The following is an 18022-nucleotide window of genomic DNA, read 5'->3' on the forward strand; positions in this document are numbered from 1 at the left end:
AGACAGCGTGTGAAGTGAAATGCAGCAACTCTAATGTTAACTTTTACATTCATGGTTCACTTTTAAATGTATTTAAAACATAGACTTAGGATAGAATTTGTGTTTTGTGAAAGGGGGTAATTGTAAAAGTTCCTTGGCAATTTTAGAATTACCCACTAGAATAGTAATGGATACAAGTTCTGAAGTTTCCAATTTAAATTTAAACTCTGTCCACATAAAAAATATATATATTATATTTTTATATACCCCAACATTTAGCTGAAAGTTACATTTCATTTTCACCATTAATTTCCGGTTTTGAATAACCATAGGGGAAATATCGCGTCTCACATGAATAGAAAAAACTGCTTGGAAGTAGTTGCTCTGTGCATTAATGATTCAGACAATTGCTTTCATCATCAATGATGAAGGTTCAGATGACGAAGATGTGGAGCAACTTTGAATTGCATTTCACCGGTCAATAAACATGTTAACTAAACTTCATGATTCTTTATCGTGACTGTGTGCTGTGCTCTACCTTTTGAATTTTAAGCATGCCTAATTGTAAACGTAATCTATCTACCTAATGTTAAAAATACTCCCTCTGCAATAATGCCTTTAACTTCACACCTGCCTGAGTCAGCGCCCCTCAATATTGAACTTGCACTTTGCAGAGTGGAGTAACCTCAATACACCTACTGTGGAAAGAGAAGTGGAAGCTTACAGAACAGCTTTGAGATTTTTTTCAGATTTTATGGATGCATATATTGGTGGTCTTGAAGACAGCGTTTTCATGCTTCATTGAATACAACTGTCTAGTAAGAAAATAATAGCTAACCATTTATTGCCAACAAAATCCACCAATAGTGAATACAATTAGTGTTTCAATAATGTGAGCTGGCCATTTGGGATAGTTCTACCTTTCACTACTGGGATGCTATAGCCGGTAATTGAGATAAAATGAATAAAGTAGTGCATTTCTGGACCATATAACAGTTCAAGTGTGAACCACCTTGAACAAGATTGCTTGTACTGCTACTGCTGTTGCACTAATTGCATTAATTAGCGCCTGATTCAGTGGTCTCCTTTCTAGGAGCAGAGTGTAGTGTAGTACAGCTTAGCACTGATCTGTATTGGGGGAGTGAGGTTACATTTCTGCATGTCACTCACTACCCCTGCATCCTATTATGTCTCCAACCTTTACTGTATCTTTAATTGAACACAACAAACTCATTTGAAAGCGTAATACAATGTGTGAAATGTGTGTGTCTGCTAGTGTGTGCGTTACACTTCTGTCTTCACAACAGAAACTTCTTTCAGCCAGCTTTGACTTGGAGTCAAAACATCCTGAAAGTAATTTGTTGCAATAACACCCAAAACGAAACCTGCACCAACCACACCGAGATAGAGGAACCATTTGTCTTGTGTCTTCCATTTAAAGCACAAGGCACTGGCAGAAGGCACAGGTGTCGTTGTCCATCAAATCAACAGTACGAAGGTCATTCTTGAAATCATTACTTAAAGGATGTGTTGCAGAAAGAATACCTCTGTTAGGAAAGGAGAACAAGACTAAAAGACTAAAAGGCTAAAATATGCACGAGAACACAGGAATTGGACTATGAAACAGTGGTCAAAGGTGCTTTGGACTGTTGGTGGATGGACAACGACACCTGTGCCTTCTGCCAGTTCTGTTGTCAATTCAGCGCTTTCTATTCCTTAAGGGTATTACCTTCAAGTATCGCATCATCCTTGTTAGACAGCTTTTTGGGTCTTCCAGTCCTGGGTTTGTGAATTACAGGTGTTTCTCTGTACTTGTTGATTATGCTTCGGATACCGCACCTTGAAAATCAATCTTTTTCCTGCTTTATGCAAGGCAAGGTTGTTATAATAGTAGAAAACACTAGTGGAGGCTTTGAGTAAATTGTTGATGCTCATAATGCATCAGAGTAGAAAAATGCAACATATCTAAGACTTTTGCACAGCAGTGTACATGTATGGATGTTAACAGATATTTACATATAAAAGCAATAACTTACTTTAACTTAGTGGTGCTTTGCTTTATTATTATAATCATTATTATTATTATTATTATTATTATTATTATTATTATTATTATTATTTAGCAGATGCCTTTATGCAAGGCGACTTAGAGACTTTTCACAATATCCATGGAGATAAACAAGGTCTTGTTATATTGTTTTACTATGCCATCATCAGCCACCTCAAAACCGAAATATTTCTATACTTCACAGCGCACAGACTTTCTAGACAATCTGGAAGTAATTGAATCTTCAGCTGCTCTACATGTAAATGTTGACTCACGTCACCTCTAAAAGTATTAGGTACGGTGTCACGCCAAATTTTGCATTATTTTGAGATGTGTTTTGATGTTTTAAAAGTACATTTTTAATACCGAAAGTTCACATTTTAAAAATACATTAATAATAGAGTAAGTAATGAACCACTGATGCATGCGCATAGCTCAAAAGAATGCAAACCGGATAGCACTTAGTGCAGCATACAAATTGTGTTTGGTACCTAAACAATACTGAATAATACTGTGGTGTTTGCCTATGAGGCTGACCATGAGTGGTATGTATAGGATTTGTTGTATCTTAATATAAAATAAACTTGATTATACTGCGTTTGTATTTTTAGCAGTATTAGCAATAAAATTTCTCTGTGAACGTACATGAATTATTTTTTTAATCCCACGATATTGTGATATGGAAATTATCGATATCCAACAATATCGATATCATATCAAAATATCAATATTGGTACCCATATATAATACACCCCCATCTAGATCGGGTCGACCCCATCGGGTTCATTTACATTTTTAGAAACCCTCTTTTCGTGTTCTGGGTGGGGTTGTCTTGCAAATTACCCATCATCGCGATGCAGAAAATTCACTTAACCTGAACCTGATCTGAAGAAGATCATCTGAAAACACAGCCTAACTCAAGCAGAGAGCAGCAACGTCGCAATGCGTGTCGTCTTCCAATTAAAGCTACAGTACCACATGAGCAGCGCAGTCCACAACAGAGTACCATCATTTTTGCTGTATTCAGAATAAAATAACACATCAAACAGCAACCTAAATATTCTACATTTGTTTAATTCTAACAAATAATAACACAATAAAATAATCAGAGTAGTGAAACAATTCTGCATTGTTGGAATGTATTTCTATTGTTTTGGCCAGGTTACAATATTTTAATCAATCAATCATCAATCATGTATTTTTATATAGCGACGTTCATGGCAATGAATGCCCAAAGCGCTTTACAGGAAAAAAAAAAAATACAAAGTACAATGTCATAACTCAAATAAAAAAAAATGACTACAAATATTACAAAACAATTTAAAAACAATGAAAACCAAATGTGTTTTTAACAGTGCTTTACACTTCTCATGAGAATGACAGCCTCTCACAACTAGTGGCAACAAGTTCCAAAGTTTAGGAGCACTAGTGGAGAAACTCCGATCTCCTGGAGTGACACACCTGGTCAGGGGAACAGCCAGCACCTCCCAGAGTGACACACTTGGTCAAGGGAACAGCCAGTACCTCCCAGAGTGACACACTTGGTCAAGGGAACAGCCAGTACCTCCCAGAGTGACACACTTGGTCAAGGGAACAGCCAGCACAGCTGACGCCTAGGGATATAGGGATGCAGCAAGTCCGATAAATATTTAGGGCCAGTTCCCCAGACAGCCTTAAAGGTCAGCAGAAGAATCTTAAAAATAACCCGATATTTGAACGGTATCCAATGCAAAGTTTCCAGGACAGATGTATTATTTTCACTTTGTTTTGTACTTTTCAGTACAAAACAGCAGCAGCAGCATTCTGGCCCAGTTGCACTATTCAGATTATTTTATTAATGTTGTTATTTGTTAGAATTAAACAAATGTAGAATATTTAGGTTGCTGTTTGATGTGTTGTTTTATTCTGAATACAGCAAAAATGATGGTACTCTGTTGTGGACTGCGCAGCTCATGTGGTACTCTAGCTTTAATTGGAAGACGACACGCATTGCGACGTTGCTGCTCTCTGCTTGAGTTAGGCTGTGTTTTCAGATGATCTTCTTCAGATCAGGTTCGGGTTAAGTGAATTTTCTGTATCGCGATGATGGGTAATTCGCAAGACAACCCCAACCTGAATTTAATCAAAAAATGTAAATTAACCCCAACCCAATGGGAGCGTATTTCGGGTTGAGGTCCTAACATATATTTTAAATTATGTCTCAATCCAAAAATGTTAGGTGATGCAAACTTTTGGAAATATCTTTTTATACTGTGCTGGCGGATTTGCCATGCTGAACTGTAGGGTGCAGATTGAACAGTATTGCAGGGAAGCATTCCAAGCTAAGGGTGACGTGCAATTCTGCTGTAGTTAGTCTTGGCTCTTTCATTTACAGTAGACAAACACAACGCAGCGCTGGCTTGTGTGCAGGGTTACTGGGATCTGGAAGCCCATGATTGGCTCACTCCTGTGTCTTTCAGTAGATGGCAGTGGTTCCAGCTGTTCACCTCCAAGTCCTGGAGATAAAAAAAAAAAAAAAAGTGTGCCATGTGTGTGTTATCATCACACTTGTTACATGTATATAGTAACTAGTGCATTGCTGACTTGTGTAATGTTATATTTAAACAGTTGTGCCCTGGCTGTATAAAGTGGTCACAGACAGACCTTATAAAACAAGCACTCTTTATAAACAGTGCGTGTGAATAGCAAAAGCTTGTTCCAAGAAAATTGTAAAACTAAAGCTGAAACGTTTAACATGTCTGCTAAGAAATGTCTTTATTTTTTTTATTTATTTTTTTATTATTTTATAGATGCAGATATTGGTAGTGCTCTTAAATGCAGTAGAGAATACATCTATATAAGCAATAACAGAGTTTCACTAGACATGTATTAGCACCATAATACATATATAGTTAACATCTATACATGTACACTGCTGTGCAAAAGTCTTAGACATGTTGCATTTTTCTACTCTGATGCATTATGAGCATCAACAATTTACTCAACGCCTCCACTAGTGTTTTCTACTGTTATAACAACCTTGCCTTGCATAAAGAAGTATTTTAGTGATCAAGTGGTCCATTTGAGAGAGGCATACCTTTCACTTCTGGGATGTTCCAGTTGCTGTGATACTGCTCGCTGGTATCACACCATTTTCTAATCTAATGTTAGTCAAGTTTTCCTGTGATTTTGTTTTTTAGATTTCTACAACACAGTAAATAGTGTTACCGATTTTTGGGTTAACATTGCATAGTAGATTTCTGTTGGCAATTTTGCATAATTGTTCACATTTCTTTCTTTTATTTGAAGTATGTTGTAAAAGCAACTCCATTTCACAAGCACCATCTTGGTGTCTGATATAATTTAGCTTCCCTATAGAGTCTGGAAAGTACTTCCCATGCATTCGTCCCTGTGGTCACTCATGAGTTGAGGTTTCATTGCACTAATGATGTCTGAACTGGAAAGTGTACATTCCTGTATAAAGGATTGTATGCTGGCTTCTTATCATAGGCAGATACTTTGCAGTTTTCTGCTGACTTCTGGTGGTCTTAAATTTAGAAAGCTTTTTAATATTTAAAAACATATTTCTTACAAAAGTGTTGAAAGAGAATTTCTCCGTGTGTGACCCTGTCAGATGGGAACGGAGGAAGAAAATCTTTGCAGCCGTAGCCAGAAGTAAAGCTATTTTGTGTAGGTTTTAATGGAGTGAAGTAAAACATCGGGGTTCACCTACTACAATCAGCTGTTGAGGCATTTAACAGTAAAGTATATGTATGCAAATAGCATTTTTTAAATAAACAAAAACTTTTTTTCAGTAATTAGCTACATTAAACTATATGAAATGTGTTTTAACTGTTTTGGATAAGTAACAAATTATGTATCCAACAATTGTATGCTTGTATCAGATTTTGTGATGCATTTAACAGTGGGTTACTGTTAGGAATAATATTTCTAGCTCTGGAATGGTCTTGTGTTTTTAATTGTGAGCTTTCTCCCATGCTCTTTCTTCCTAGAAGGACTTGAAGTGTCAGAGACATAGACACGCTTTCACATGATGGAGACTTTGCTAGCCGTCTGCTAAACTAAAAGCTTTGCATATTGTCGGCATACCCAGGTATTGTGGGCCTGTGAATAGTGTCAAACTTCATCGTTCTCATTTTGTTTCCTGTACTTAAAAAAAGAACAGTGCCAGCGCAGTGTGGGTTTGCTTTTGTGATCCTCTTTCCTAATTTTCCTGGGAAAGCCACATTCAAACCACACTCCGTGTTAGGATTACACAGAGGTATTATATACTGTGGCATAATGGATGGTATAGGCAGGCTATGCAACAGACTCTGAACCTTTTTTGGTTATTTTCTCCTGAACAAAATAAAATTGGAGCATACAGTAATTCTGCCCTTTAGAACAAGTATGTTAGATGTTTTTGTTGCAAACGCCTCACAATATAGTTGAATGAGCATCCAAGTAAAACATCTTCTATATGAGCTCTGAATAAATATTTATACCTGTTTTTTCTGGGATTTACCATACTATATTTCCAAAGCAAAAATAAAAAAAAAAACATTCTTAAGGCTGTTAAATGTTTTGTGACTTGACAGAAATCAATCTAGAAGTCTGTATTGAGCTGTGCATATATTCCCGGATTTCACTGGGTGAAACCTCGTTTGGTGCATAAGAAAGATATCCACCCAGCACTCCAGATACGGTTTTGGGTCTGGGAGTAACTTACCCTCTAATTTTAACACTGAGAGAGTAAATACATTTTCAGGGGGTAAAATGCAACATTACCTTCATGAGTAAGTCATGAGTAATCTCGATTAAATACTGTACAATCTGTAATGGTAATGGGGTAGGCATTAACAAAGTTTTACTTTGAACTACTATACAACCACGCGTATTCTACAAGGTTCTTTATCGGCTCAGCGCATTTTTTTCGAGGTATCACACTGACTCTGCAAATAGTAATTACGTTCCTTATATTTTAACATTAAATTCTTAAACTCAGTGAACATGTTAAAGCTTCAATATAAAGCCATACAGATAAATAAAATAAGGAAATGCATTAATAAGTTATAAAACAGTTTGTTTAATATTATAGGCACCTTTTTTCGTGGTTCTCTGACGATGGTTCCAGTTGGATTTGTAGCTGGACTGTGGTGTTTTTACGCTTCAACCTGTAACTTCAATTTTTTCTTATTCTTACTGTGATTGGCAAGACAACAGGGCTAGCCAAAGACTGGGTAATGTTTGTTGGGTTGGTTTTTCTTGTGTACGGTTTCCTAGTAACTGAAGACATTGTATTCTGGGAAATGTAGTTGCTAGTGGAATGCTATGCATATTCTTACGCATTTTCTGTTTTAGTTTTAGTTTTTTTTTTAATGCGCAAAAACAGCGGGTACGCAGCTTATCTGGACCGCTGTATCCATCACAGCAAATCCATCCTTGATTTTATTAACCCACGTGTTCAAGTAACTGTTACAGTAATCATACAGTAAATAAATACATTTATTTATTTATTGATTGCAGATCAAAAACTCTACATGTTTTCACATAAGGAACGTTTTTAAAAACAAAATTTAATGTAAGTAATTTTACACTACTATGTAATTTAGAAACTAGTTTAAAATATGCATTAGTTTTAGTTTTCTTAATGTTTAATAAACAATGTTAACACAGCCCCCCCCCCCCCCCCCCCCCCCCCCCCCCCTCTGCAGAATATGAATAATCTGTCACTTTCCCTTTAGTGTAACAAACTATGTTTCCTCCTGCTCACTGGTAAGTGGGGATTGTTAAGGTTAAGTAGGTGGGGCAACCGGAAATAATTCCTGAGCCTGCTAGCATTCTTGTGGTTTGATAAAGGCGGGGGCACTTATTCAGTATTAATTTAAAGGAAAGGAAAGGTTCCGGCACAGCAGCTGCACTCCCTCAATATTACTCTAATTTACCACAGACACAACTGTCACAAACACAACTTATAAACTTGATATATAGCTATGACAGTGAGATGGCTTTTGTGTGGAGTTCATGCAGAAGACCTCCTTTATACAAATCAACTGGCAGATGACGGACAATGATGAAAATGAGATTCTTTGAAGTGGTAATGGTCATTGAAACGTGTGAAACCGTGGCATTGAAAGGAGAGCGGTCTGCGAGACTTGCAGTCCTGGGTGGCTGCTGGCAGCTTGCTGGGAGGTTTGTCTGTGTTTTGTCGCCAACTTCCCATCGCTTGTTTGCTAATTCCCTTAGGAATAGCGGTAGGTTCACTAAAGGTCTTTGAATGGATCCTGCTGTCCATTAATATGCATGCATTTTAATACCAGGTCTTGGGTTCTTTGCTGTTAGGGGGACCTGGAACAGTAATATCACACCCGGAGCTAGACTCACACATGTACATACATTTAGATTGTATGATGCCCGGAGCTAGACTCACACATGTACATACATTTAGATTGTATGATGCCCGGAGCTAGACTCACACATGTACATACATTTAGATTTTATGATGCCTGGAGCTAGACTCGCACATTTGTATTTTTTTTTATTTTTTTTTTTACACGTGGCATTTTTAGAGCTCATTCATTTGTTACTGTACTGTAGATTGTAGGATGCATTTGAGTTTTATGAATCATACCTTCGTTTTATAGCACTTTCCACTAGGCTTTATTTAACAAACTTTATAAGAAATCGATGCATTTGTTTTGCCAGTTTAGAACAAAAAAGCTGAATGACTACAACAAGTGCATAAAGATATCCTGCAATGTAACACACTTCCCATTAAAGTGTTTTGAGTGATAATGTATTTCTCCAGATCTAAAGAACATGTTTTTTTCGTTTAGCAGAGCAAAGATTTCCATCGACACATTGTCTGAAGAATTCAGATGTAAAGTTGGCAGAGAGAAAAGAAACTTCAGTTTTTATAGCTCCAAGCTAGTCCTTTTAAGTGTTCTACAATGTTGATGGAGTCTGGAGTAAGCGCTTACCCATTGAAATGTTACTTAAAAGACCAGTTTTCTTGTCACTGGCTTGGATTGTATGGGGAAAATGATCACAATAGAGTTTTGTAATGCATTTTAAAAGTGTGAGAAATCGGCTTGTCTAGACTGAGAGAGAGAGTCTACATTCAATTGGAAATGGTGTCAAGTATGTGATAGATGCCAAGGTTTTTTTTTCTTATTCCTTTTTTTCTCTTCTTTTTTACACTACAGTATCTTTGGCTGGAGCACTGCTGTGTTACAATTATGTACATGTCTTCTACAAGCAGTAACAATGCTGGAGTGCCGGTCTTTTAAAAACTCCAGACTTGCTGCTCTGTCAGCTGTTATTTACATGCATCTTCTGATTTGCCCCCAAACTTGTCTGTAAGACCTGCTCACTTGCAGTGATGTTTGGAGAGAACCGTACGCGTTCAAGACAAGCTAAAGTCGAGTCATGAAAAGGTTATTTAGAGCAAGGTTTGTTTTTGCATCCTGATCCCATTAAATTAATTTAATCAATTACATTTTTTTTTTATGGAAAATGTTACAGCCTTCACAGGTTCTTGGTTTTCCAGTTACAGATCTCTTCTTTTAATAGCAAATGTGTGCCTGGTGCTACTGCACTTGTTCCTTATTTGTAGGTACAGTATGTGAAGAGCAAAAGCGCTTGCTGGAAAAGTGGGAAAGAAATTCTACGCCCAGGAAGACAGCACAACAAATAAAAAACTAGTTTGGAATTGTACTGCTTGATAAACAGAAGTCCCCATCTAGAAAAGCCTAGTTCCAGGATCACTGGGGCTTAATGTCATTCTCTGTTTGCCCAGAGTTCTATACAAGTCTACAGTGAGCTTCTCTGAAGCAGACCCATGCGTCTCTCCGTTCTGTACAAGTTTACATTGAGCTTCTCTGAAGCAGACCCATGTGTCTCTCCATTCTGTACATCAGACTTCAAACAGCATGTTTTCAGACATCAAGCTCCTGTACTCTGAAACATACTCCCAGTAAAATACAAGTATAATCTTTTCATCGTCTCACTTAAAACCAAGATCAAGCCTCTCCTGTTCAACAGTGTCTACAAGTTAAGTGGCCTGCAAACTGCAGTGTGTACTCTGAAGCATTGTGTGTGCCACCAAGGTGTGATTTTATATGCCAGTGTTTTTCAGTGTCATTTGGACATGAAGTCTTCTGTTGAGACCCCAAACATCTTGCATGTAGACCTGAGGACTCGGTACAGCTATACAACAGTACAAAGACTATTGAGAAAAGTCTTGTGTGTGGACAAGCTGCCTTCAGGACTATCTATGGGATGGGTTTTTATAAACATTTCTTTTTATAGAATAACTGGTGAGCAATTTTCACAGGCTCAACCAGTTGATATTTCTCATAATAACCGGACGTTTATGGAAACCTGCGCTCATTAACCCCAGCAACAGAGCGCAACCCCAGTGTGAGCCATCAAACTGAAAGCAATTCCACAACAAGCAACGCACAACTGTACATCTCTGGCAGGAAAACAATTGCTCACCAGAGATTATAAAAAATACTGCATGGGGTAGTGTGTGATAAATGACAATTAGATACCCATCGTCAGGGTGGGATGCTTTTGAGTTTTTGGGGTTTTTTTAACATTAAAAAGAACAATTTTTCTCACTTGCATTACCATAATGGAGATCAGTGGGAAGTAGATCCACATGGTGGAAGTGTACTCGGTGCACCCGAATGAGTCTGCATGCTTCAGTAGATCCTGCTTTGATGAGACTTTGAATCTGCAGCATTGAAAGCTGAAAGAATGTTAAGGGTCCTGTGATGAAGCATTTAGTCATGCATGTAATATTGAGCAGATTGAGGGTTAAATAAGGTCATCAACGCAGGCTTACCTCGACTTCTTAAAACACAAGCAAGCAGAAATACATTTACAAATGCAGCTGGGGTTGATCATGATGAGGATTGATTTATTTTTTTTATTTGTATTTTTTTCCTACAACAGAAATGGTGTTAGTCACAAGAAGTTAATTGCATTGTGTGTCTTTGTAGGATATCACGCCTTTGACTGGCGTTCCGGAGGAGCATATCAAGACCCGTAAAGTGCGGATCTCTGTCCCTGCCCGCAATGCCATGCAGTCTGGGGCAAACAACGTCCGCAAGTGGAGAATGGACTTCGATACCCGAGAACGCTGGGAGAACAATTTGATGGGATGGGCTTCAACGTAGGTTATTGTTTCAAAAGTACATGCTGTAATCATTAGATCTGAACAATCTTAAAACCTGCACGAGTGTGTACTGACATTTATTATAGTGGTGGTAACAGGCACAGTTTTACAAACTAATGACTGAAGTTACCAGTAAGAACTTGGTACTTCAATGTATTTAAGGTAAATGCTTTGTATTTATTTTTTTCAGGGCTGATCCTTTGTCCAACATGGTTCTTACTTTTAGCTCCAAAGAGGATGCTGTTGCTTTCGCAGAGAAAAATGGTACGTACTTCAACAAATCAGCAGTATTTTCAGTAATCCTATATAAAGCTTAACAATTGGTACATTGTGTCCTGGAGACAGGCTGAAACAACCCTGACATATGGCAGACATGTCAACGCCTGAAGAACAGATTCTGAAAATTGATATATATATATATATATATATATATATATATATATATATGCCTCACAGTCCCTCTGTCTAGCCATGTGATTAAGTTACCAGGTTATGACTAAATGCCATGCTTGGCACTTGTAAACTGTATGTTGAAAAAAAGGGGGAAGGATTTAAGTATTATTCAGTTACCAGTAAAGATCACCCACTATCACATCATTAAAGTGTTTTTTTTTTTTTTTTTTAAATCTTATGAAGACCTCATCTTCGCTTATGATTATATGATACTTTATCTACAGGACTGTCGCTGGAGTCTAACTGTATTGTAGTTTTTTCTGTGTTCTAATCCTAAAGCAATGTCAAATCTGAATAAAGGCAACTCAGATTTAAAACAGATGAGGTTCTGATGAAGACATGGGGCATTCTCCAACTGATAACACTATGTAACACAATTTTTGTTCCTGGGTAGTAGTAAGTGTTATTTCCTAATTGCTTATGCCTCAAAAGTATAGAAAATGGCTATTATTCCCCACAAACTTTGCTTTTGTGACCGGAGTGATATTTTGAAATTTACCTATTTCCAATGAGAAAACGGGCGAATTTGTGTCTTTTCGTTCACATAAAGTCAGAAAAAAACGACATATGAATCCAAATTAACATGTATTTATACTAAAGTAATACGAAAATGACTACAAAAGATTTAGAAGTGAGTAGTTTTTCGAGATTTACGATTATACTGTAAATCACTTTCACGAATCAGCCCCCAAATGTAGTCTCCCATCATGTTCTCGTTATACTGTCCTTCACTGACAGCTCATCCAGGAGCCTCAAAGCCGTGCTGCTCCATAATGGTAACAAGTACCCGTCTCTTCCCCTGGCTCACTCGGTGCACCTCAGAGAGGATTACAACAGCATCAAGACCTTGCTGGACGCCTTGAAGTATGATGAATACGGCTGGGACCCCCGGAAGGTGCTGATGCCACCACTGCACATCAAATTGGGCCTTATGAAACAATTTGTCAGAGCTCTAGATAAGGAGTCGGCAACCTTCAAGTACCTTCAAGACTTCTTCTCTAAGCTGTCTGAGGCAAAGGTCAAAGCCGGTGTCTTCGTTGGACCACAGATAAAGAAGATCCTGGAGTGCAATGAATTCCCCAAGAAGCTCACTAGTAAGGAGAAAGCGGCTTGGAACAGCTTTGTCGCAGTGGTTCGGGGCTTCCTGGGCAATCACAAGGCCGAAAACTATGTGGAGCTGGTTGAGACTCTGGTGAAGAACTACGGCACAATGGGCTGTAGGATGTCCCTCAAAGTCCATATCCTTGATGCTCATCTTGATAAATTCAAGGAGAACATGGGAGCGTACTCGGAGGAGCAAGGCGAGTGCTTCCACCAGGATATACTGGACTTTGAACGCCGCTACCAAGGACAGTATAACGAGAACATGATGGGAGACTACATTTGGGGGCTGATTCGTGAAAGTGATTTACAGTATAATCGTAATTCTCGAAAAACTACTCACTTCTAAATCTTTTGTAGTCATTTTTGTATTACTTTAGTATAAATACATGTTAATTTGGATTCATATGTTGTTTTTTTCTGACTTTATGTGAACGAAAAGACACATTCGCCCGTTTTCTCATTGGAAATAGGTAAATTTCAAAATATCATTCCGGTCACAAAAGCAAAGTTTGTGGGGAATAATAGCCATTTTCTATACTTTTGAGGCATAAGCAATTAGGAAATAACACTTACTACCCAGGAACCAAAAAAAAAATAATTGTTACACTGTGTAATCGCACATGCATACAGTATAGTGAACACACTATTGTGCACATGGCCTTGCTAATGGAGACCCAGCAGACGTGTGTGGAAAGGGGCTGTATTTTGTGGTTAAAGTCGGATGTAGAAGGAGGCAAGGTAGTAAAACAGGTGGTTTAGGTGAGGTCACTGTGACCCTTCTGTAGAGTAGTGATTGACGCAAGATTGCCTTGTTGGAATCAGTCAGCCAGTCCCCTTTATAGACGCCTCTGGAAAGGCTTTGGGCTGTGCTGGTATCTATGAAGGACTGCTCCTTTGTTCTGTAATATAAAACATATTTTTAGTCGTGAAGACAAATGTGTTCCATTTGTAAAGAGAAAAGCGCCAGCATTTTCTCTGACTTTATAAACTGTATACTTTGTCCAGTGTTAAAACCCTCAATCATGTAGGATTTACTGAACACATTTATGTAAAATAAATACAAAAAACATGTTGCACCCTACCAGTGAAACATACAGAGGCTAGTGGTGAGTTTTCTGTCTGATCTATTGCTTGTCTGTGTTATCCAGCATCTCTTGATGCTTTACGGAAATCCTGATAGACACCCCTGATTGAAAATATGCACTCAAAAAGCTTTCCAAAATGGTTTAAAGGCAGTGCAGCAGGTGTTTCAGGTGTCTCACAGGTGGCTCCTGTGAGATACATTGTCAGGGTGAATCTTTAGCACAGTAGTAATTGAGAGTTGATTGACTTCCTGGAATCCGTCAGCCAGTGCCTTTTACAGTAGTCTCTGGAAACGCTTTGCACTGCACTAGTATCCCTGAAGGACATCTCTTTTGTTCTGTAATAAATCATTTTTACTAAGCCCAAGTGCATTGCTTTTTAAAATCATGAACTGTGTCCAAAATTCTAAGTACTTTAATCATTTAGGATTTACAAACACATTTTTTTTATTTTTTTTAAATATGGCAATAAGAATTATCCTTGTTTCCTTTTGTGAACTGGCCTCAGGATGTTAACCCTACTTTATTTTAAACTATTCCGACTTAACCAAAACCTGGTTTGTAGCCATTGTCAGAATGTATTTATTTAGTTTATTTATTATTTATTTAGCTTGCTCGGCTATTTAACCCCGCTTTTCTCCCCAATTTGGAATTAACACCCCTATTACGTTCTAAAGAAGGTCCTTGGCAAGGTTTGTAACAATATAGACAAGTGGTTCTCTCTCAACAGTGACATGTACATAGGTGCAGAAAGAAGACCCTAATTAAATCATTTCAGTGACAAGTCCTAAAAACATTACCATATATGGATGTACCCAAGACTGGTTTACTAATCTTCAGTGCCAAGTGGAATGATTCCCTATCGTCGGATAGCGCTCTGCCTTTTAAAGAACCATGATTACTGCAGAAGTATGTTGTTATTATGTATTTACTGCAAATAAACGTGCTGGTTTCTTTTTGTTGAACAGGCTGGAGCTATGATCTTCAAGAAAAGAAGGCACCAAAGCCTAACCCTAAATCCTATGGAGCAAACTTCTCTTGGAACAAAAGGACAAGAGTGTCTACAAAATAAACTGGCAATGGACATCTGTGTGTCTGACTATGTATAGTCAGCTGTGTTCTATTTATAGATGAGCGTAATGCAATTCTTAATCTCCTAATAAAATGACCTTTAAGCAATTATGCCTTTTGAAGTCGGTAGGTTTTTACACTTGCATTTATTCACCTGGCTAAAAGCCTCATTGAAGTTGCCTGTGTCCTGTCATTTAAATTACACTCCATGTAGTTTTGACAGAAGCTTTTGCTTCAAGAGAAGGCATTGCAATAAAGCGTGGCAGGACAGGGACTGTGTTGTGTTCTCTCCATTCTGCCCTTGATGCCTGATCAGCAGTCTCCCTGGAGTGCCTTATGGATTATAAAATGGTCCAATATTGTCCAAACCAGGCATGCCCACCAGCGCTTCCATCGCAACAAAACTGACCAATCAGAGAATGTTAACATGTTGTTGTTTATTATCCCAGGAGAAAGGGGGTATAGTGGAAATGCCCATATATCCATCCATACTGTATGCACAGAATCCACTCCACTGACAGTTCATGTACAAACTACTGTAGAATAACAGTGGTGCAGCTGGAAACCATGCAACACAGTTCAACCAGTCAGAGAGAATTACACTGAAACCCGCTTAATATCCCTTCAAAGGGACTGAGCTTACATTGTGACAATAAGCTGAGTGACATGATCAGGAGTTCAGCAATAACCTAACAAACCAAACCACCACGTACACATTGAAACCAACTGAAGTTCTCTTCTAGCTCCTCATACTTTCCTGTACACATTCTTTCAGCAGTAGAAGCCACTTGAGAGCTGTGCGATCGTTGATGGGAGAGAAGAACATTCAAGGGTTCTCGGATAAAGCAGCTATTTCAGCCTTCGTGGCTATGTTTAAATCTTTTGGTTTACGAGACTTTTTCATTTTAATATGCAATGGTCAAAAAACCAGAGAGTGGGCTCCCGAGTGGTGCATCCAGTAAAGACATTCCGTGTGGAGTGCAGGGTGCGCACCTATAGCCTGGATGCCTGTGGGCCTGCCGTGGTCCGGCGCTGTAGGTCTGAGGCAGCTGCATGGCTGGCCTGTAGAGTAAAAAGAAGCAGACGGCTGACAACACACGTTTCAGAGGAAGCATGTGTTCGTCTTCATCTCCCAAGTTAGCGTGGTTGCAGCAGTGAGCCAGGCTTAAAATTGGGCATTTCAAATTGGGGAGCAAATGGGGGAAAAAAAAAAACAATTGGAGATTCCAAATAAAAATAAAAAAAAAACAGAGTGATATTAAGGGGGTTTGACTGTTATCAAAAGTCACATCTATTCTTTCATATGGATAGACATTCTAACATGACATGATCTAGAGAACATGATCTCATTAGTCTTATAGAAGCCTAGGAACAAATGTTAAAGCCATCCAATGCATCTCTGAAAGCTGCTTTTCCATGTGTACACTCACCACCATCGTACTTACTGATGAGGCATTGGTTGAAACAACTCTTAACAACCCCATTCACAACATGTATTGAATGTATTAGTACAAGAAAATGTTGGACACCAACATAATGGAGTAGTCTGAGAGCTCAATTTGAAATGTACCTCAACATTGTAAATAAAGATCTTACCAGTAAATGTAATAGTTTTAGAAGGAAACACAAGGTGCTTACTAACAGTTAACCATGGAAAGTAGACTTCCACAGACCCAAGAAGGATAAACAAAAAACATAAAAAGATGACTGGTATAGGCAGTTTCTTGACTGGTTGTATTATCCAGACAGCTTAAAAAGTGTTCAATGGGAGAAACCCATTAATCCAATAAACCTGGTCTTTTGTTTGAAAAATCAACAAGAACCTAACTGTTCCTTGTCTAAAGGCATGTGTAGTGGTACCATGGTGTCCCGTGTTGCTGGTCTTTAATTGATTGGGATAATGACGTGCTTGTCTCCAGAGTGGCTCCACTGGGTTTCAGTGAGCTTTGCAGGGACACTTGTTCCAAGACATGTTTCAGCATGCTGTAAATGCAGGTGCATAGTGACCTATTGTTTTCAAACTGTTTGTGCCCTATTGGATCCTGTTTTATGGTTACAAACATGGGCAGCAAAACACTTTCATCGCAAAAGTGAGCAAGCCCTAAAACTCCTGAGCAAAGAAAAGACCAATCAGCTGTGTTCTGTTATACTCAATTTGCATCTAACCTGTGGTCATGCAGCATGACGAGAGTAACACATTGGAGAGGAGTGGGGATATTGACATCGCAGCGATAGAGCTGTGGGAATGTGTTTAGTCTTCATGGTCAGTCTGAGTTTCGACAGTTTGAGGAGCAATTCTGGGAAAGGCAGTTAATCAATTGAGAATGGAACACCCATGTCCAGATGGACTAGTTAACGCTGAATTAGCAAATGTGTTTCGTTCTTCTATTTTCTGCTATTCTTTTTCTTTTATAATGTCCTGGTCATTTGGCAGCTGAAACCGTTTTTGTTTTGTCTGTTTTTTCACTTTTTAAGTTAACTTTACATGTCTCTATAGAACAGAAGAGCGAGCTCAGATATGAGGCATTTATTACCACATGCTATATTAATGCTTTTACCAGACAGCATATGTGAACAGTATTTTCAATTTGATCCACCTCAACTGGTAAAAGTAATACAAAGCAATAATCTGCTTTATTTGTATTTATTTTTTAAAGTATATATTTGGTTAACATTTTTACATAAACACTGTTAAACCCACTAACAGCAAATATACTTACTATACCAGCAACACAGCATGGAAAACTCTAATCTGTGTTGCAACATTTCTTTGTTAAATAGTAGTTTATTCTACAGATATAATGCCCACAAATATAATAACCTCTATAATGCCACCGGTTGGTTTAAAATGCAATACTAAACCAATGACAGTTTTTGTTTAGACAACTCTGAGATAATACACCAGTTTGGAAGGTCATTGATGCTTCTCAGTGCTTAATCACAGCCATACGTTTTAACCACAAGTGAATGTGTATAGATATGGTTCAGTAGCTGCTGTGTGCTGGTTACAATTCCAGTGGTATGTTTCACACCACAGAGAAGCACTGAACATCAGAATTACTAGAAATAGGATTCATATGGGTTTTCAGGATTCATTTTGCAAAAGATGAACACCTTGAACTG

General features: G+C 38.2%; 1 protein-coding gene across 1 annotated transcript in view; it reads left to right on the top strand.

The window, feature by feature from the left end:
- LOC117404127 (NADH dehydrogenase [ubiquinone] iron-sulfur protein 4, mitochondrial-like) overlaps positions 1–15010 on the top strand; it is a 33286-nt gene extending 18276 nt beyond the window's left edge. The window contains exons 3-5 of the mRNA XM_059000910.1: positions 11014–11186; positions 11380–11453; positions 14797–15010. Coding sequence (XP_058856893.1) covers positions 11014–11186; positions 11380–11453; positions 14797–14900 — 351 coding nt within the window. The 3' untranslated portion in view covers positions 14901–15010. The remainder of the gene's footprint in view (positions 1–11013; positions 11187–11379; positions 11454–14796) is intronic.
- The last annotated feature ends 3012 nt before the right edge of the window (positions 15011–18022 follow it).

Source organism: Acipenser ruthenus, chromosome 1 (assembly GCF_902713425.1).
Source record: "Acipenser ruthenus chromosome 1, fAciRut3.2 maternal haplotype, whole genome shotgun sequence".
NCBI classification, from domain to species: domain Eukaryota; kingdom Metazoa; phylum Chordata; class Actinopteri; order Acipenseriformes; family Acipenseridae; genus Acipenser; species Acipenser ruthenus.